This window comes from Pinus tabuliformis, chromosome 2_2 (genome assembly GCF_031772625.1).
Source record: "Pinus tabuliformis cultivar Carrire ecotype Pingquan chromosome 2_2, CPIR1, whole genome shotgun sequence".
Taxonomy (NCBI): domain Eukaryota; kingdom Viridiplantae; phylum Streptophyta; class Pinopsida; order Pinales; family Pinaceae; genus Pinus; species Pinus tabuliformis.
Genome location: NC_142300.1, coordinates 605,507,608 through 605,530,495, shown reverse-complemented (window position 1 = coordinate 605,530,495; position 22,888 = coordinate 605,507,608). Strand labels below are relative to the sequence as shown.

General features: G+C 31.3%; 1 protein-coding gene across 1 annotated transcript; it reads right to left on the bottom strand.

Annotated features, from left to right (window-relative positions):
• Positions 1 to 407: 407 nt before the first annotated feature.
• On the bottom strand, positions 408 to 1,637 carry LOC149194111 (uncharacterized). The gene is made up of 2 exons (XM_089407250.1): positions 992 to 1,637; positions 408 to 898 (listed from the first exon to the last, which is right to left on the bottom strand). The coding sequence occupies exons 1-2, from the start codon at positions 1,424 to 1,426 to the stop codon at positions 548 to 550; spliced, it is 786 nt and encodes a 261-aa protein (XP_089263376.1). The 5' UTR covers positions 1,427 to 1,637; the 3' UTR covers positions 408 to 547.
• Between the last annotated feature and the right edge of the window lie 21,251 nt (positions 1,638 to 22,888).

The window sequence follows — 22,888 nt, the reverse complement described above, 5'->3', positions numbered from 1 at the left end:
ATTACTGAGGAATCCTCGTGTACTTCTTTTGGATGAAGCTACGAGTGCTTTGGATGCAAAGAGCGAATACCTGGTTCAGGTGATACCATGACCCAAACCATGATAGCCTCTTTGTTCTTCTATTACTCTTGATTTTTTGTGTGATCTTATTTTCTTCCTTAACAATGCCCTTGCTTGTATTTAATCAGGATGCCATGGACCAATTGATAAAAGGACAAACGGTTTTAGTTATAGCACATAGACTTTCAGCAGTGTAAAGTGCAACTACCATGGCAGTTGTGTCAGGCGGTCAGATAGTTGAAAGTGGTACTCATGCGGAATTGTTGAAATAGAATGGTATCTATGCATCTCTAATTCGAAGGCAACTGCAAGGATCCAAAACTAAAAATTAAGTTTTCTTAGCCCGAACGAACATGGAGCAAACTACCCGAGTTGCGTTTCATAAATCCATACTACATTGATCGCTAATTACATCTAGTCTGAATCTCTGATACCAGAGTCACTAACACAGAAATTTGACGATTAACAATTGTTAGATGATCCTTGCTTATAATTTTATGGAAGGAAATCTTGTTGAGTATTTGCCCGGTGCACAGTACAAATGATAAGCATAGTATGGAAAATGAGCTGTATCATTTCTGTAGACTTTGCTACCATTGGAATTGATGTGATAAGGTGGACAGACAGCAAGGTTATCAGGTCTACACCATCTCGTCACCTCAAGATTTATGATCATCTCACTGTATCTAGTAACATCTGTTTCAACCTCACCATCACACGCCTGTCTATCATTCTTCCAGCAGCTACCGATATCAATCAAGTAAAACTGGCTATTTGAACCACCTCCACGTATAACATTGAGTGTCAATCTTACCTTGAAATTTGGTGACTCTGGCAACTAAACGAAAAATATTGAAGTGAGCATATGAAGTGTGCTGAATGCATTTCCCTAAATACTAAACAGTAAGACAAATAAGGACTCAGGAAATACCTTCAACATCATCCCACGTGTGTCGTAATGATATCCCCCAGAAAATCCTTCGGTGGCATCAGCATGCAAATACAGCATCAACCAAGGATATTTCTTGGACGTTTTCAATTTATGGGAAAATATCCATCTGCATGTGCTAGCTTGCTTCTCCCAAACAACAGAAAAATAAGAAATATTATCAATGGCAGCTCCTAGACTTGCATTCAGATCATAAGTGCCATCGAAGCTTTCCCTTAAACTGGGTGATTGTGAATCACAGGAATAAATTGCATTTTCTTGAGGCTTTGTCCAGTTGTGGTACACAAGAGGCTGATTCATGCAGCCTTTCCCAAAACACGGAAAGGTCCTACTTGTAATGATCGGACTGACTTTTCTACCATTCTCTGGACACAATTTAGATTTAGTATCAAAGTTCCCATTCTTCAACATGATCATCCAAAACTACCATGGATTTGATGAGTCCCTTACTTCACAGAGGGAACCAAGATACAGCTCTTTCTCCGCAGCATATTTGTCTGGATTACTCTGAGACTCAAAAGAGATATTTGGAAATTGATCCCCACTCCTTAGTTTATTATCTACCTCAGTGACTTTCTGATTTACTGTGCAACCATTTTGTTTTCCATAGAGGAAACCGCCCACAAGATCTGACATGAAATAAAATAAGAGGTTATTAAGCAGATTGTAGAGAAAGCTAAAAATTACATAAAAATATCAAACATATTGTTCCTCAAATAAAAGGCCCTCTGTTTTGCCCTGTAAGGGTAGAAATATAGGTAAGAGTTCACCTTGTTGTCACATTATCGAGACATCAGCTTCCCTGACCAAAGGAGCTGCAGTCTGGGTCCAAGCACGCTATCACCACTTACTGCTGAACTCAACTCATTGTCTTCAGAACAAAAAAGCCCATGATTGTGAATAGTTAAAAATAATTAGTCCTCTCAGAGATCAGATGTAGTCATGGCTGATGAGACAGTTCCAACAGATGTGGAAATTATGGAAATTGTGGGTGTCAAGGAAACCATAATACTAACTGGGTTTTGTGGAAAAATCAGAGAAAAACCGGTGTTGCAACTGTCTGAATACGTATTGACGCTAAGAATGCAGGTACTAGGAAGTAGACAATGTGACAACAGCTGGAACTAATTCTTGCACCAGAAATGGATTCTCCTCTGCTGGGTCTGAAATTAACTGGGCTTTATCATTATGGTCATCATTCTGATTATTTTTTCAATTGCCCAGTTGATTTGTTCCATTGAATTCATCTTTTCCTGCTTTCATTTTGGGAATGGTGCATGAGGAAGTTGCAGCTTAAGCTTCTACATTAGCATTACAAGGACCTTACTTTTGTTGGAAAGCTCACCATCACTTCCAAGATTCTGCAAGATGGTCACATGTATTATGCTTCTTGCTGGTTTCCAATCCAATCTCAATTTATGAAGCTGGAGAAGATTTTAAGAGAATTCTTATAGGCTAAGTATGGAAGATAATGGGGTCTCTCTTCGCATCTCTGCATCATGCCAAAGCTAGAAGGTTGACAAGGGCTTATTGATATCGAAGATTCTGGCAAAAATGTGGGTAGTAAGGAGTCTTGTTGGAGCGCCCCATTTGGAAAGCTTAACTCATCCACAAAGACTATGTAATGCAGTCATATCAGCAAAATTTAGGGTCACTTTTCACTATGTGGAATCATTTGTGCTCCTCAATACTTCAGAATATAGGAATTTCTTGTCCTCAAGAGTGTTTGATCTTTGGGAAGCCTGGAAGCCCATGACTAAGTGTATTTACTGGGACTTTATTGGCAATAGGAGGGGATCAGATCTAACCTTCCATCCTATTTAGATTTTGGAGAATGCAATAACAATGCATTAGAAGTCACAAGATTTTAGCAAAGGGAACTCAACAAGAAGGGTGTTTTTCTGTGGCATGGTTTTTGGGATACTGATCAAAGGACATGGACAGAGTAGAGAACCCTTGCCTATTCTAAGAGTTTGTTTTCTTCCAATAGAATGATTATCAGAGAATTACATGCTACTATTGATGTCGAGGATCTGTCCAAAATGATCTTTCTAGAAGGGCAATTGGAGAGATTACGGATGATCTCTCTTTTTTTTAAATTCGAAAAATACTTCTTATATTTACAAAAATAGATATGTCAAGAGAAAACAAAAAATAGGAAGGTACATAAAATGGTATTTACATTACAGAATATAAATGTACCTTTTTGGCAGACTCACACTTCAACATCACTGATTGTTTTTAGTGAAGATAAGTACTTGTCTTCTCCTAGTGCAGTCCCTGAAAGAATGGCCTGTTGTAATATCTTGTCCCTCAAAAGCATATCTGTTATCTCCCTCCTGATTTACTGTGCAACCATCTTGACTCTCCTTGGATGAGCCATGCATATAATCTGATTTTGTTTTGGGAATTTGCTAAATTTGATTCCATGGGAGTACAGGTAATTCTGATTTGGGGTTCTGTTAAATTTTGGTCCAATGGAGTATTCGAAATGTTTCAGAGTACACAAGTTTAAAGAATGTATTGTTTTTGTCGTCTATGCATCAACCACGAGTGTGTGGAGGCACTGCTGGGTTGCAGGCAATGACTATAGACTTGTTTGATGAGCTAGGAGTTGCACCATGTTTCGAATCAACAGTGATGTGTCGATATTATCTAATATTTGTTCATTTATTACACCTGTTAATGTGGGTGCCTATCAGATATTTTTGGAAGATATAAACAAGAGGCAATCTATCTTCAGCGGGCTTCTTTTCCTTGGACACACATTGCTTCTTCGGTGCGGGCTGCTCGTCAACAAAAGCATCATCTTTGGCTCTTTTTGTGGTTACACCCTTCTTGGGCTTTGAAGCAGAGCTGGTATTAGGGTTCGGCTCCGAGGGGGTGCTCTGGTTTCGAACTGCGGACCTGTCCGAAGGGTACATTGGAATCTTCATGGGAGAAGGCGGAGTTGCGGGCTTCTCCGCTGCTGGGCAGGTGCTCACCTCCTCGTATTCAGAGTGGAATGAGGAGGCAGTGGGAGAAGAAGAGTGGTGGCATCCGGAACGGTTTACCTTTGCGTGCAATCTCTTCTCCTCTGAATCGGAGTCGCTGCTGCAACAACCTGATTGAGAGGATTTTCTCTGGCCATTTGAAATGAAAACCATGGCCTCAGAAAATTGAAATCGCTCTGCTCATCCCACAACATACAACACCCAATCTAAATACAAATACAAATTCGAAAACCCTGTAATTGCATTGCCTTGCCGCGTGGTACTGGTAAGTGCCATGGCATCGTCGGCCTTGGATTATGAGGGTGTGTTGAGGGTTTCCAAATCTTTAAAATGACATCCGTTAGACCAGCGGAATTAAAAATTTACATTTTTAGAAGATATAAACAAGAGGCAATCTATCTTCAGTGGGTTTCTTTTCCTTGGACACACATTGCTTCTTCGGTACGGGCTGCTCTTCAACAAAAGCATCATCTTTGGCTCTTTTTGCGGTTACACCCTTCTTGGGCTTCGAAGCAGAGCTGGTATTAGGGTTCGGGTCCGAGGGGGTGCTCTGGTTTCGAACTGCGGACCTGTCCGAAGGGTACATTGGAATCTTCATGGGAGAAGGCGGAGCTTCGGGCTTCTCCGCTGCTGGGCAGGTGCTCACCTCCTCGTATTCAGAGTGGAACGAGGAGGCAGTGGGAGAAGAAGAGTTGTGGCATCCCGCACGGTTTACTTTTGCGTGCAATCTCTTCTCCTCTGAATCGGAGTCGCTGCTGCAGCAACCTGATTGAGAGGATTTGCTCTGGCCATTTGAAATGAAAACCATGGCCTCAGAAAATTGAAATCGCTCTGCTCATCCCACAACATACAACACCCAATCTAAATACAAATACAAATTCGAAAACCCTGCAATTGCATTGCGTGGCCGCGTGGTACTGGTAAGTGCCATGGCATCGTCGACCTTGGATTATGAGGGTGTGTTGAGGGTTTCCAAATCTTTAAAATGACATCCATTAGACTAGCGAAATTAAAAATTTACATCCAATAAAATCTAATATACAAAATTTATATAGATTCGGATTCAGGGTTCCTATCAAACATTTTTAGAAGATATAAACAAGAGGCAATCTATCTTCAGCGGGTTTCTTTTCCTTGGACACACATTGCTTCTTCGGTGCGGGCTGCTCTTCAACAAAAGCATCATCTTTGGCTCTTTTTGCGGTTACACCCTTCTTGGGCTTCGAAGCAGAGCTGGTATTAGGGTTCGGCTCCGAGGGGGTGCTCTGGTTTCGAACTGCGGACCTGTCTGAAGGGTACATTGGAATATTCATGGGCGAAGGTGGAGCTGCGGGCTTCTTCGCTGCTGGGCAGGTGCTCACCTCCTCGTATTCAGAGTGGAACGAGGAGGCAGTGGGAGAAGAAGAGTGGTGGTGTCCGAAACGGTTTACCTTTGCGTGCAATCTCTTCTCCTCTGAATCAGAGTCGCTGCTGCAGCAACCTGATTGAGAGGATTTGCTCTGGCCATTTGAAATGAAAACCATGGCCTCACGAAATTGAAATCGCTCTGCTCATCCAACACAAAAATTCCTAATAATAACAATCATAGAACACAGAATAAATAATAGAAGAGGATAAACCACTGTCTCAAACAAACCTGATGGAATTAACTTTACCGTGTTCTATATACAGAAGCCAACCGGTTCCTCTTCCGTTGGATGAAATCTGAAGCCGGAAGATCCATTAAAAACTCTGCCCGCGAAACCCTCACTGGGGATAAACGCTCATCAAGCTCCAACCGCCTGGAGTGGGATGCCCAGAGACGCTACCTTGGGATGCGCAGAGACGCTGCTTGCTCAGCCAGATTTGAAGCGACAAACAAAACTGTCCAGAAAAAAATATAATAAACTAACCTAAATTACATCCAATGATCTGCAATGTTTCTATCGTCTAACATCAGATCTAATGGCTCAAACAAGGACACGTGACAATTGGGAGAGTTGGTTTCAGAGGGGAACGCCTTACGACGTAATTATTATTTTATAAAGTTGTAGTATAAAGTGTTCTATAAATTATTGTCAATTTTATATATATAATTTTTTAAAATTTATATAGATATGTATTCTCATTATTTTAATTCTTATATATATATATATTTTGCAACAATTTTTTTAAAATTTTATTTAAAATTTAGGAAATAATTTTCTATTACTGTAAATGTTTTTTAATTATAATTTAGTAATAATATTATAATTCAGTAATAAATAACTAATTTTAAATTTAATTATAATTGTATTTTAAATGGTTTTTTAAAGGTTATATTTTTTTTTAAAATGAATGTATATCTTCTTTGATGTTTCAAATAGTAATATTTTAAAGTAAAGTTTATATATATAGAGAAACCATGAATTTTAAATTTTTATTGTAATTAATTTAAACTTTTAATATAGAAACATTTTCAACATAACAATAAATTTAATAATTTAATAATGTCTCTAAATAAATTGATATTAATAATGAATGAACAATGCCACTTAAAAAAATAAATTAATTTATTAGTTAATTAATTTTTTATGGTACATAATTATAACTTGTTATAATATCCCAAAAATATATGGCTATGGATTTTCATTGTAAGCATCATCACAATTTTTAGTAAGATTGAAAATCACATGTTTTGGTGATTGCTTTTAATCAATATATACTTTTCAACAATACAAATAATCACAACATCACAAGTGACTACGGCCATGATTTTTTTTAAACCACAATCATTCAATGAACATTTAAAAATATATCAAAAGTGGCTAGTGATGTTGATAAAATACAAACAAAATAAACATAGAATTTAAAAATTAATTTACAAATTGATGCTTATGATCATATAATTTTAAATTTATGTGCTTTTTGTTTATGCTATGTATTTTTTTTTTGTTGTGCTCTTGTTCACCTTTGGTTGTTTCTTATGATTGTATGTGTATAATATTTTCACACATATGTAATATCATATACAATAATTATTTTTCCAATGTGTAGAATTTGTATACTAGAGTGTTCACATTTAATTTGTAGTTGAATTTAATAAAATGTTATTTTTCCTACAAATGACAACAACGTCCTGAAAGAATTTTAATTTTTGTGAGACTATTCAATAAACATTGTTTTTTAATTAATCATTTTTTATAATTAGATAGAATTTTTAGGATAATAAAATTTTAAATGTTTGTGTTTTCATTTTATGTAATGTATGTGTTTGATTGTTTATGTTCTTGTTTGTGTATAAACTTTAGAACACTAGAAAGACTTTCATTATAATATGCTGTATGGATGGTCATTGCCCAAATTGACTATTGACTTGATACAAGTCACATTTATCATGATTTTACACACATAAAATATATATCCAAGAATTACACTTCCAATTAATTGAATGTGTATTAAACTATATATGAATTAGCATTTAGTTTAACAAAATTTCATTTATTTTTGCAAATGAACATGGTTTTTTTGTAACTATCATTATTCGATGCATCTTTGAGAATCAAATTATTTTGTAAGTATTTTTAAATAATATATATTTATAATTAGTTACAATGGATGTTTCATGATGATAGGGTTCTAAATTTTTGTGTTTTTATTTTATGTAATGTATTTACTTGTTTGTCTTTGCTCTTGTTTGTGTTTCTATGTCTATGAATTCCAGAACACACAAAAAACTTTCATTATCATATCCTTGATAATGATAAGTTTTAATTAAGTGTTTATTAAAAGAATTTACTAAATTGTTATAAACCTTAAACCATATACCCTAAAACCTAATCCCCAAAAGCTAAACCCTAAACCCTAAACCCCAAGCCCTAAACCTTAAGAATTTTATAATAGTTTAAGAAGAATTTTGTATCCTTTATTTAAGTGTTTATGAAAAGCATTTAATAAAGTGTTATAACCCTAAATCCTAAACCCTAAGAATTTTATAACATTTTAACAGGAGTTTTGTAACTTTTATTTAAGTGTTTGTTAAAATAATTTACTAAAATGTCATAAACCCTAAACCCTAAACCCCAAACCCCAAACCCCAAACCCTAAAACCTAAAGCCTAAGCATTTTATGATCTATTGAAAATAACTTTGTCACTTTTATTTAAGTGTCTACTAAAATAATTCACTAAGGTGTTATAAAACCTAAACCCTAAACCCTAAACCCTAATCATTTAATACCATTTTAACAAGTGTTTTGTAACCTTTTTTAAGTGTTTATTAAAAGCTCTTAACAAATTTTTATAAACACTAAACCCTAAACCACAAACCATAAACCCTAAACAATAGACCCTAAACACCAAGCATTATATAACATTTTTAAAAGAATTTTGTAACTTTTATTTAAGTGTTTATTAAAAGAATTTACTAAATTGCTATAAACTTTAAACCATGCACCATAAAAACTAAACCCAAAAACGTAAACTCTAAACCCTAAACCTCAAGCCTTAAACCCTAAACCATAAACCCTAAGAATTTTATAAGAAAATACAAGTTTGTCCATAAGGGTGTTAGCTAATTAGCATATCTAGTTTCATGGGAAAAGAGAACTTCTTGAATTACACCTGCAATATTAAGATGTGGATTCCTCTTATTTTCTCTTCCCTATGAGGCCTATTGGAACATTCAACTTCAATTTCCTGAGTGTGATTTTGTTTTTCCGAAGAGAGACCACATCCTAAAAGCTTGGCTCAAAGAAATTGAATTTATTTTGTAAGAAAGATGATCGAGATGATTGTGCTATTATAGGTGTTGGTGTTGAAGTCATATGGAATGTTGTTTGATAAGTAGTTGGTGCAAGCACTTGAAGATGATGATCACATATAAACTATTTTAATACAAATATACTTTGAGGGGCGTCAAATTATTTTAAATATTACAAATATTGTACCTTATGGGCTAGTGATATGTACCTTGACAATTGTTGATCTACTCGTAGTTGATGTTCTAATTGCTGCACTATATTAACAATTCCATGAAAATAATCAATTACATTGTCATCTTCTACTTTTACTCTCCTCCCTTCTCTAAACCACTGTCTCTCTTCCTGATGTAGTTGGGATTAAGATTTATCTCTTTTAAAACCTAATTCTCATGGGGAGACTTTTCCCGAGGTCGAGTTACGTGTAGCGAGAACAATTCTCAAATTAGAAATTATTGAGTTTATATCTGATTGCATGTCGATGATAAACATATTGGGAAAATATTAAAAATATTGGGCTCTGTGATATAATGTTTGTTCTAACTCTTTCTTTTCTCTGGAAAATTCTTCGTGAGCCTTTTTAATTATAGTGGATATATTTTCATTCCCTTGAACTATGAGTTTATCTTGAAATTTATTTACATGAGTAGTTATTTTCTCACTCTCGTAGACCAATTGTTGTACAAACTATTGGATTGCAATAAGGGATCACTAATTCCACTTGGATTGTTGTTATTAAGTTTGTCTATAACATTCTAACTAAATCTCCATTTTTTAATTGTTGTCTCTGCTAAACTTGCTACAATCCAATATCCAATTTTCTAAGTATCATTATTCAATTCATCTTTAAGAATCAAATTATTTTATAATCATTTTTAATCATTATATATTGATAATTAGTTACGAATACATGTTTTATGATGGTAGAACTTTAAATATTTGTGTTTTTATTTTATGTAATATATTGGTTTGTTTGTTTGTGTTTGTATGTATATAAATTATTGAACACAAAAAAACAATTAGACTAACTTTATACCAATAAATTATGTAATGATTTTAAGCATGCATAGTATCCAATGCAATAATTACACTTCAAATGAATTGAATGCCTGCATAACTTATCTATGTTAAATTTAATAAAATTTCACTTATTTTAGTAAATGACCATGACATCATGAATGACACTGTATTATTTTTGTAACCACCACTATTCAATGTGTGTATTTTAAAATGACAACTATTTCTAATTAATATATTGTTATTATTAATTACAATTTTATGTTTTATGGTAGAATTTTTGTGTATATGTTATATAATGGCTTTAATCAGACATAAATATCATATATAGCAATGACAGTTTAAATGAGTTGAATTTGGGTATTAAATTATTTTATGTGAAAATTGATATTCAACTTAATAACATCCCATTTATTTCTACAAATGATTATAACTTCTATTAATTAACACACATTTCAGTAATAAAAATAACTATAATATCACAAATGATTATGATGATAAAAATTTTGCAAGCACAATTACTCAATATATTTAAAAAATATACCACAATACATTTAAAATATATACCAAAAAACTTTTATCATAATCTTACCAGAAATTTTATACTTTATAAATTAATTAGCTCGAAATTGATGCTTTATAGTGATAGAATTTTCAAATGTGCTTTTTATTCTTTTATTATGGCTTTATTTTTTGTGTTCTTTCTTTCCTCTTTCTTTAATGATTTTACACATACATAATATCAATCTAACTAGAGGAAAAATTTGAATCCTCTATTTTAACTAACTTATGTTCATTTAATTTGTTTACGATTATTTTAATCAAAATATATTTCAGAAATACAAATGTGGAGCTGAGTTTTTATCCTTTGATTTACATTTGTGTTCAATTTAATAAATTAATTTTCAAAGAAAACGTATAATTCATTTAAAAGATATACAACTATCTTTTTTAAACATGCTAAAGATGTACTTTTCAAGGTTCTTATGTGTCCTCTAATTGCAAAAGTGAATTGTAATAAGCCTTGGCAAATTTTTATTAATACCCTTTTAATTGAAGATGCTACTAACAAGTCAAATTGGGTGAAATGATGTATCATAGATGTGGCATATGACAATGTAAATATTTATTTTTAGTAATATAAAAGAAATTTTGGTTTTTTGTGTTCTCATTCTTGAAATTGTATTAAAGGCTTAGATGTGAAATTAGACTTATAATTCACAAGGAAAGAGTTATGTCCAAGAAGAGGCAAGATAAAAATGTAAAAAAATAAAGGTTCTCTTTTTTGCTTGAGTTGAATTGTTGGTTTTGTAGAGGACCAAGAAAACACATCTCTCAAAATAAAAATTTCATGAGTGAAACTCACTTAAAAGGGTTTTTGGAGATAAAACGTGTTGGATAAAATATAAAGGGATATTGGGAAAGAATTATTGTTATCATACACCAAATGTAGCAAGATGCTGTTAAGGGTCAAGGAAAGGTAAATTGGAAAATGACTACTATTTGTTCTCCTAGGAAGTAGGAGTTACATCTTTGGGGGGAACTACTTGGAATCATAGTTCTTTTTTGGGAGAAATACAATAACCTTTAAATTATTTCCAGCAAGAAAATCTTAGATAAGTATATTTTAGTCTATGTGGGTTTCCCAACAAAAAAAGAATACACTTGAATGTGTGCAATGATGCAAAATGATAATATATAATAAATTAAAGAATCTTGTTTGGATGGATATATATAAACACACACAATAACCCTTATTCACCTGTAAAAATATAGTTTTTGTAAGATACTATAGAAAAGAATTATTGTATGTAAGGAAAATAAATTTATGCATAGTTTAACTTATAGAAAAATAAATGTATCCCTAGTTTAGCTTGCTATAGGCCAAAGGACTGGAATCATGCCAATTGGCCATGGAACAAGTAGTCTTGGGTAAATTAATAATAACACCTAAAGTACAACCTTTCCAAACTCCCATGACAAGGGTTCAACACAGCTCTTGCCTAATTTGTGTATTCTCTTCTTCAAATAAAATGATAGTAATAGTAAATTATATACAATCATTATGTAGAAACAAAATATATAGAGTTGACATGAATATCTAATGTGTACTCATAGAATATAAATAGAACAAATATTATAGTATTGTAAAATTTTGATGGAATCACTTCATTACACGTAGTAACAAGTAAATAAATTACATGAATTGCTATTAGGAATAAAAAGAAAGATTTACATTGTACTATTTTCTCATAATTAAATATTTTCATTAACAAAGAGAGGGTAAATCCCTTGAATTGAAATCGATATACATGGCTTGTTTTGAGTGTGGGCTGTTTTGGGAAAAGCCCTAGCTAGATAAGGGTTTTCTTTACACTCGAACAACATCAAATTTCCTCGGAGCCAATATTAAGTGAAAATCACAACCGAAATTGAAACTTGTAAACAAGAATCATTGGACAAGTACTTGAAGTCCAAAGCGTAGGCAAAAAAACTTGCATAAATTTTAACCCAAAAACAATGTCGCAAGATAACCCAAGTTGGCCTTAGACTAACCTATACACACAAGAAAGGAATTCCTTATTTTGGATTGGAGTCACTTTGAAGTAATCAGGCAAATAACGTTACGAATGGTTTTGAGAGAAGTAGAGTCTAACCTTAGTAATATAGATGACATACTTCAATCTGATGCTTTGTTGTAAAGGGAATAACATTAGTATTTTACATATATTCTTGTACAAAGAAAAATTATATCGAGATGAGAATTGAGTTATGGTTTAACCATAGCATGAAAGTTATGGAAATATTATACTATATTCAAAGAAACTCTGACCATAACCAACCTATGATACATCGCAACCACAAAGTTAGAAGTCAAAACATACAATAATATACCCAATATGCAAGAATGGCTATACTATAACAAAGATAAGTGAATGTAGAGGAACCAAAGACCTTGTGATGGCTTACCAAAGGATTGCATCCGTACCACATTTTAGAAGGAGACTTTTTCTAAGAGCATGAGAGGAGCATATGTTTTTAACAGAAATTGCACATAGACTCGTATCATCCCAAAAAATAAATGTTATTTTTTTAAAAATCCTAATTGAATGAACTATATTCAATATAGTAATTGTCATTCCTTCAACTACATAGTTTTGTTGGTAATTGTATGGAACTATGCTCTAGCATTGAATCCCATGCTTGAAGAGATATTTTTCATATTCATTAGAGTAAGTTATATTCCATTAACAATATTAAGTGAGCCAATATGTGATTATGCTTCATATCCAATCCATACTTGAAAATCCTTAAAAGTTTTGAAAGCTTGAGATTTACTTTTCAATAAGTAAAACCAACACATTCTAGTGTAATCATCAACATAATTCTTCGTTCATTTAATTTCAATAGCATAAGTAAAATTCTTAGAACCACAAAAATCAAAATATCTATGTCCAACTTTTCTACTTGAATAAAAGGGCCTTGCTTGCTAATGTGAACAAGGAGCAAGTTTTCCCAACAATAATAGGAGACAAAGAAGAAGAATTTAGAAATTATTATTCATAGCTATATACCAAGGAAGTGGAAAATCCAACATATATTTAGTAGGGTACTCAATTAACATATTTAATACTTAAAGTATTTGGGGATAACAAAAAAACATGTTGAGTTTTCATTCTTTGGGAATTAAATCACCCTTGAAGAGGAAGGGGCATGACTAAGTACAGAGAAAAAATGAGAAAATATTGATTGATAATGTATGAGTAGGATACTTTATGAGCACTTGGTAAAACAAACAATGTTCCAATGTAAATAAGCCCGATAATTTTCCACTTAGTAGAGAAATTTATTGGGTATAATATTTAGAGTGGGTTAATATTCCATGGTTTTACCAAATAAAATAAAATAAAAAGAAGTAAAAAATAGTTATCATTTTTTGGGGATAATATTTAGAGTGGATTTCTATTCCATGGTTTTTCAAAATAAAATAAAAAATAAAAAAGAGTTGTCAATTTTTACATTTTTATTAATTTATTGGCTCAAAGTGTATACTTTAAAGTTATTTTAACTTAAAAATCATTAGAACTATCAATATTTTTACGAAAATATCATTAAACATTTTAAGTTATGTATATTATGGAGTACTAATATTAGCCAAGGTTTATAAGCTTTAAAATAAATTTCCATCCTTGAAATTTTTTCTACTAGATACAACCCTTGTAGAAGAATGAAAAAACATGGCTTTAGTTATAGTTGTGGAAAATATATAAAATAATTGATGGAGTAAAAGAGAAGAAGAACATGAGACATTGTTGAGCAAAACTAACATGTGGGGAATAACAAACGTGGAATAAAGTTGTGTGTCATTTAATGTGTACATGTTGTGGAAAATATATAAAATAATTAAGTGAGTAAAAGAGAAGAAGAACATGAGACATTTTTTAATAAAACTAACATATGGGGGGTTTTCATTAAAAGGTGAAACATTAAAAGGTGTATAATGGTTTCATTATATGTTTATTTGTATTCTTTAATTTCTACTTCTAAAGAAATAAATGGGAACGCATTTGGTATTTGCATAATATGAGTGAAGGTCATTGCAATTGAATTCAACATTACCTTAGATTTCAATACAAAGCCTCAACATATAACTTAGATTTAATTAGAAAATATGAAAATATGTATGTGTGTGTGTGAATATTAATGATTAAAAAAGTATTGGAATACATAATTTACAAATTTAAAATACATATAACTAAATTTGTGAAAACATATTTATGATTCCTTAATTTTGTTATGTTGATACGTGTGTATACCTTATAACAGGATTTCTTGAATTTTAATTTAATTATCAATAATAAATAGGATGATGCTATAGATTCAATAATCAATAATTAATATTTCTAATATTAGTCATAAATAAAACAGTGAGATTTATTTAAAATTTAGTTATCATATGTATTCCTTCTTAATAATTAAAAAAATTATTACAAAATTAATTTAAAATATACTATATGTAGAATATTTTTACTATCAAATTATTTATTGGTTTTATTATAGCTATTGTGACCATGTAGTTAAATGCATTGAAAATTTCTCTAGCCATCACTCTATTTCAATTATTATTATCGGAGTTATACAATGTATAAAAATATGTTTATCCATGTAGATTCACCGACACTATTATTATGGAAATCCTTTAATTGGAAACAATTATTCTTACATTACCATGAATTAGAAATACCCCCGATATGATGTGTTGACATGGCATTTTCTTAAACTAATTAATTTGAGATAATTTTATTAATAAAGTATACCTAACTTGGATAGAAATATTATCATTGATATGTCAATATTACCATGAATATTCTTACATATTCCATGGGTATAGAAATCTTATCATTTATATGTCAATATTACAATGAATATTCCAACACATTCCATGGGTACCTAATAATTAAATTATAACTATGGAAGATCTATTCTTATGACTAGAATAATTATAGGTATATATATTTTGGAATTTATTTTCAATTTAACTTAAAAAATTATATTAACATTAAATTAAGACAAGCTAGGGAAGCCACATAAATTCAATGGATCAAGTGCAAATAAAATTTACTCTGTGATAGCCATCAAAATGGTTACACCATTTTTCCTATCACATAGATTAAAAAAAACATAGACATTAACTAAATTAAATCTTTATTAAAAATTATATTTTGAATATTTATAGAAATATTTTTCTGCATGCATATTTCAACAACAACAAAAAATCTTAGTGTCAACTTTTCGCGATTAAATATTTCAATATTACTATGAATTTTCCAATACATTCCATGGTGTTTAAATATATGCCATCAACTTAATAATTTAATTATAACTATGGAAGATCTATTCTTTGGATTAGCATAATTATAGGCATATCTATTTTGGAATTTATTTTCAATTTAAGTTAAAAGAAAAATATTAACATTAAATTAACAAACTTGGGAAGCCATAAAAATTAAATTGATCAAATTGCAAATAAAATCTAATCCATGATAATCATCAAAAGAGTACCCCATTATACCTATCACATTTCCTAGATTAAAAGAAACACAGAAATTAACTAAATTATAACTTTGTGATATTGTGATTATTTATAATAATATTTGTTTGCATGCATATTTCAACAAAAAATAATCTCAGTGGAAACTTTTAGCAGTGAAATTTAGCCCTTGGATGAAATTAAAGGGTTTAAAATTTTGACTCAAAATTGTTTTTAGTGTCATAGTGAATTAAGAATAGTAGCTCAAAAATTATTTTATAAGAAAATTAGATATGGAGGTTAGCATTGCCTTATTTTAAGGGAGACTTGGAAAAAATAAAATATCTCCTAGAATTAGGAGCTACTAATTTCCATTTACCCCTTTCTCCCTTCTCATTTGGTTTAAAATGGGCTCTTTATTTTAGTGGCCGCCCTTATATCATGGTATTAAAATTAATTTGCAGAGAAAAACCCAAATTTAAGTATTTAATAACCTTGTTTCCATTTTTCAAGTTTTCATACTAGGCTTGTGTATTTGCTTTACATTCCAACACCTCGAGCATGCTCTTCTTTCGCTCTTGAATTTTTTTTGTTCAATTTTTGGGAACTGTAATAATTTTTTGCTTTGAAAATCCCCAAAATTTGCTCTTGGGATTTAAAGATTACACTTGTGTTATTACAATTTTTGTGTCTAATGGTTAATGGTTGGAGAAAAATATCCTTTAATTTTTAATTTGATGCAGCCATGTTGGTGGGCTTGTCTTTAAGTTCATTGAATTAATCTCCAATATTTTTCCTTTTTTCTTGAAGTCTACACTTTTCTACAACACCTTTCTCTTGTATATTACTCTTTGGAATTCATTTGTAGTCTTCATTAATGAATACAAAATATTAGGGGAGATTGTTTTTCGGAAAGTTGAAATTTGAGGGTTCAAAACTTTGGGGGTTGAATTTTTATCGAAATAGTGACTAAGGATGATTATCCAAAATATTAAGTTAAAATTTTTATATTTTATGCCACTAGCTTCCCATAAAAAAAATAAAGTAAATGCATAGAAACAAGAATTCCCATCCCTATATAATGACCAAAGACTCAATTAACCTTGATGTTTAGAGTCCATAATTTTTATAACTGATTTCCCTTAATTTTTCAAACAAGTTTGTTATTTAAACTAATTTCCTTGCTCCTCATAAAATTAGGGTTTTACGGAAATGGTTTCACAAATGTGTCTCTATTATGGAATTTTTTAAAATCTCCCATAAAATTTCAATTTCTCCAATGTATTTCCTTATGGTTTTGTAGGAAAAAAATTCACTCATGACACAATCCATAGAAATTCAAGGTTTTGTGGTTATTTATGTACTAAATGTAACTTCAATAAACTTTATATCCATATCTCTTCCATTAATTACATGGATTCTAAAGGGTCATACTATTGATTAATCAATTCTCATTCCGGTGCACACAATTGAGGAGGAGAAGATTGGGTTGATACTTGAGAAGATTTTGTTGATTATATATATATATATATATATATATATATATATATATATATATATATATATATATAAGCATGATCTACAACTAGACAACTAGAGAAAAATGTTTTTCATATCAAAATTTTATTTGTTTAAGAAAAAATATATTCTTTATTATTTTTTGATGTTTATGAAGTAATATTTCAATTGGATTTTGCAGAACATGTATTTGTTCAAGTTTTTTTTTTCAACTATTACACGAATATTAAACTAATATAGTGGTATTTTTTCAATTTTTTTTAGTTTTGAAAATTTTGTGTTACTATTTTGTCATTCAGCCTTTTTAAATTTGTCCAAAAAAATTGAAGAAAATATCATATGAATTACAAAATTTCAAACTCATATGCCATTGGATAGAATATTCCTTCATCAATCCAACATGATCGAATCCACCACGCAAGGACAATTTTTTCCCTAATTTCACTAGAGTACAAAAAGCTGTTGCAGAAAATTTTACATAAGAGGTAGCGGAAATGTGTATTTTAAGACCTCGAAAGCCCAAGTGAGTGCCTAAATTAATGGAAAAGCATTCCATGGAATCCATTGGTGCTCTGAGTTAGTCACTACAAAACTTGGTAATGTGAATGGATGATGGCATTTATAAAGAGGACAATGGAAAGGCATATAAACAATAACATATAAAACTCATTTCTACTCTATTTTATCATGTAAAAGTAGGTATGGATAGAATATTCAATTAGAAATTACCGCTAAATTTAGAAAAAATTGGAAACACAAAAAAAATATCTTTGAAAAATTGATAATAGAGGTTTTCTTTTCTTTCTTTCTCTCGTAGTCTAACTGATAGAAAAATGGCCTTTTTCACAGAATTGTTTCTAGCTAATTTCAAACAATGAAAGATCACAATATTTCTTGAAATTGTACTAATGGATTCTAATGAAAAGGCCAATTCTTTTATAAGTAAGATTGTACCTTTTTTTTTTCAAACAATATTTATATAATATTTATTCTATTAGAAATAATATTATTTTTATTTAGTGTTTTATTTTTCATGGTGGTCCCTCTGAAATATTCTATTCCTTCAATATTCCTTTGCATCGTTAAGGGTGATTCATAATACAATAATATTAAATTATAAATTAGATTCGCTAAATACAAAATGGCATATTCTATATTTATATTAACTAATATAATTTATTATTATAATCATATTGATAATTAATATTAAACAAATATTATTCATTTATTATTGTTGTAAAATATTTTTTGTGTAGATGCAAAGTCTTAATCCTAGTTGAAAACAACTCTGAATATATAATATATTATATTTTTATTATTAGCGTAACTAATTATTATAACATTTTAAGAATTAGTGTATATGTATAGAGAATATCATGCATAAAAATATTGGGCAGAACATTTTATATTCTATATTTGAATTAGGATTTGGGTATGAAAGATAATGATAATTGCAAGGATTGTTTCAATATGGATATGTCGAGGAATAAATTGAAGATAAGTAATCATTTCTAGGTTAGAAAAAAAAAACAAGTGATTCACACCTCCATAGTAATTCTTGAGAAAAACAATTTTGGAGATTAGTTGGTCCATCTTAAGCATTATAATTATTGAAACAGGAATATGATTTGAAGTACAAAAAATTTATGTTCGTTTCAATTTTATTCGATTTTGTAAGCTTGTGAAACTTTTTTAGTTATATTGGAGTAGTCACCTTTGTTTTATCCTACAAAATCTCACAAAAGTATGCTAATAGTCATGTAAATTGTTTTTCTAATACATATTCAATTCAATTTTTAACTAATTGTTACCAACTAAACTCTTTATCTCGATAAATTCGGTTGTCATATTCAAATTAAAGTTGGAGAACAAAGTATCTCCATTAACAACATACACCAAAATATAAACATGTCAAAAAAAAATTAAATACTCTTACTGAAGTCTACTATCCATATTCAAAAACATCATAATGTTATTGAGAACAAAGGGTTGTATACACAACTAGTTTATAGGGTTATATGTCAAGTAGATTTGAATGAATTTATTGTTCCTCCACATTTAAGGTGTGTTCTAAATTATCTATTATAACAAAGTTACTATATGTCAATTTCAAGATACACTTTAGGTAGAAATTTGTTCTATATTTTATCTATATGTAAATTTCAAGCCACAATTTAGGTAGAAATGGGTTCTATCTTTCATGTTTTACTTTGAAATTACTAATTTTTTACTTTAAAAGAAAATAAATGTTATTTTAAAATTTAACTTTTATTTTTTTTGCTTTGTCGTCAACCATTCCATCTTTTGAACTTTGAAATTGCCGATCTCTTACCTCAAAAGAAATTAAATGTTCCTTCTAATTTTTTTTATTTTTTTTAAAGTCACTTTTCTTTTTGTTTGTGGAGATTTCACGAATATAATTAATATTCTGCATTCTAAATTTAGGTAACTTTTAATTTTTCTTAAGGTTACCTTTCTTTTTGTTTGTGAAGTTTCACGAATATAATTAATATTTTGCATTCTAAAATTAAGTAATATTTTGCATTCTAAAATTAGGTAACTTTTTGTTTGTGGGGATTTTACGAATATAATTAATATTGTGCATTCTAAATTTAGGTAACTTTTAATTTTTTTTAAGGTTACCTTTCTTTTTGTTTGTAGAGATTTCACCAATATAATTAATATTCTGCATTCTAAAATTAGGTAACTTTTTGGTTTTTTGAGTAACTCTTTGCTTTTTTTAATAACTTTTTCCTTTTTGGGCGGTTGTAATTAGCCTTTCGTGAACTCAACCCTAACCTTTAGTTAAGAATTGGTAGAAGAATTCGAGCCGTTTCAGGGCGGTATTTCTTGAACTCAACCCTCACGTTTAGTTAAGATTTTTGAATAACATTTTTCTTTTTTGGGCGGTTGTAATTAGCCTTTCTTGAACTCAACCCTATCCTTTAGTTAAGAATTGGTAGAAGAATTCGAGCCGTTTCCGGGCGGTATTTCTTGAACTCAACCCTCACGTTTAGTTAAGATCTGGTAAAAGAATTCGAGTCGTGCGGATTTCACAATCGTAATCTCTTCAACCCTAGCATTTAATTAAGAGCTGATAGAGGAATTTGAATCCGAGCAGTTTACTTCATAGCCATTTCCTCATTGTTCAAGAGGGATTTCAAAATAGCAATCTCTCCCAATGGTCATATGTGCACAATTATTTCAGTAAGTATTATATGAGGATGTTCGACCATAAGTCGTGTCTTCAATCCACAATGTTGTTGCCTTTGTATTTGTATCTTTGTTGGAGAGGATCATGTGTTCGATCAACGATGTTGTTGCTTCTGTATCATTGTTGGGAGAATGTCAGAGTGAATATATGTATGATGGTCGTGTGTTCCATCTACTCTCCTCTCTTTTGAGAGAGCCTTACACAGGTAGTATGTTCAATCCACAATGTTGTTGCATCCTATCTTTGTTGGAAGAGCATCACATTGAATGTATGACAATCATGTGTTCGATCCACGCTCCTCTATATCTTTGTAGTAGAGCGTCACAGTCTGTATCTTTGTTAGGAGAGCATCAGACTAAATATATATGAAGGTCGTGTGTTCAATCCACCCTCAATGCACCAAATGCCTCTTTTTGGAGCTTTGTTTTAAAGTAGGGTTTATAATTTTTCTCTACAACTATGGATATATTTTATGAATAATTTTTTTTTTTTACATTTGAAACTGTGCATATTGGAGCCTTGTTTTATAATAGGTTTTATAAAAAATATTCTGCAACTCTGCATAGCATTTATGAATAATTTGTTTGCACATTTGAAATGTTTAGCACTTGTTTATAATTAGTGCATGTTTATAATTTTTTTTCTGCAACGATAAGAAATACTTATTGATACTTTTAGTGTTCTATTATACTTTTGTTCACACATTGGATACCCAGACATCAATCATAGATACCCGTAACCCCAAAATTATGATCCAAACCCAGAGATTACTACCTTGACTTCATAGAAATTCATGCAAACATTCACCTCTTTCGGGGTTTCTCAAAGGAAGGATTGGAAATGTTTCTTGGTTGGGTGATACACATTGATGTCTCATTTTTCTAACTCTATTTTAATACTAAAATAGATTCAACTTTTTCTTAAATGGAATTGGAATTCGGCAATGAAATTTTATATTTTTGAAATTTTTAATACACAAACAAATTTAACGTTCTAAATTATATTTTTAAATATAAGAAATATTTTTAATATTTTTAAATATAAGCACGTAGAAACAATGTAGGAATTGGAATTTGGCATTGATATCATATATTTTTTAAATTTTAATACTCAAATAAATTTAACTTTTTAAATTATATTTTTTAAATATAAAAATCTATTTTTAATATTTTTAAATATGTAGAAATAAGGATTCGTGGAAAATTGTTAAAATTATTTTTTATTTTTCTCGAAATAAAATAGGAAAATGTTGTCGGGTGTGTTTATTTTTTATAATCACCACTCTTTCAACTTTGATATTGAAAATCATAACTTCGTTTTTGTTATAATTGTCATCAATTATTGAAATATACCTTAGTGAGCTAATACATTAGAAATACACAAATACATTAGACACATCTTATTAGCTAAGGAATACACAGAGTATGGTTGTTTCTGTAATCTTCACGGTGACCTCATTTGTTCCAATGACCTCGAAGATATGAGTTGTGTGATTTTTCTCAACTGATTTTGATACTATTTGTATAAATTTTACCAAAAAAAAAAATTTAAATTGTTGTCCTCATAATTACTTATTTATATTGCAAATTGTTATACGTATTATTTGTTATATTATCATCTATATATTGATATCTGAATTATCAATGTAAATAATTAAACAATAAGTATTATAAATAAAGAGAATCAAATGATATGCAATTTTGATTCCCTTTTAGGTTTTCTGAGTAGGTGGAGGCCAAGGGGGAGGTGGAGGTGGTGGAGGAGGAGGAGGCGAAGGCGATTGAGGAGGAGGTGGAGGTGGAAGAGGTGGTGGTGGTCATGGAGGTGGAGTAGGTGGAGCCGCAGCACGAGGTGGTGGAGGCAGTGGAGGAGGTGGTGGAGGAGGTTGAGGTGTTGGAGGAGTAGGTAGAGGTGGTGGATGAGGAGGACGATGCAGTAAAAGTGGTGGAGGATGAGGAGGAGGAGGAGGGGGTGGAGGAGGAGGGGGTGGATGTGGGGGAGGTGGTGTAGGAGGGGGTGGAGGTGGATGTGGTGGTGGAGGAGGAGGAGGAGGAGGAGGAGGAGGTGGTGGTGATGGTGGTGGAGGAGGAGGTAGCAGAAGCAGAGGTAGCAGAGGGGTTGGAGGTAGAGGTCGAGGTGGAGGTGAAGGCGGACGTAGAGGTGGAGGAGGTGGTGGTGGAGGTGGTGGAAGACGAGTTGGAGATGAAGGAGGAGGAGGCAAAGGAGGGGGAGTTTGTGGTGGCAGAGTTTCAGGTTAAGGGGCAGCTAGAGTTTGAGGAGGACGTGTTTGACGAGGAGGATGAGGTGGTGGTGGTGATGGTCAAGGTCGAGGTGGACGTGGACCTAGAGGTGGAGGAGGATGAGGTGGAGGACAAGGAGGAGGCAGAGGT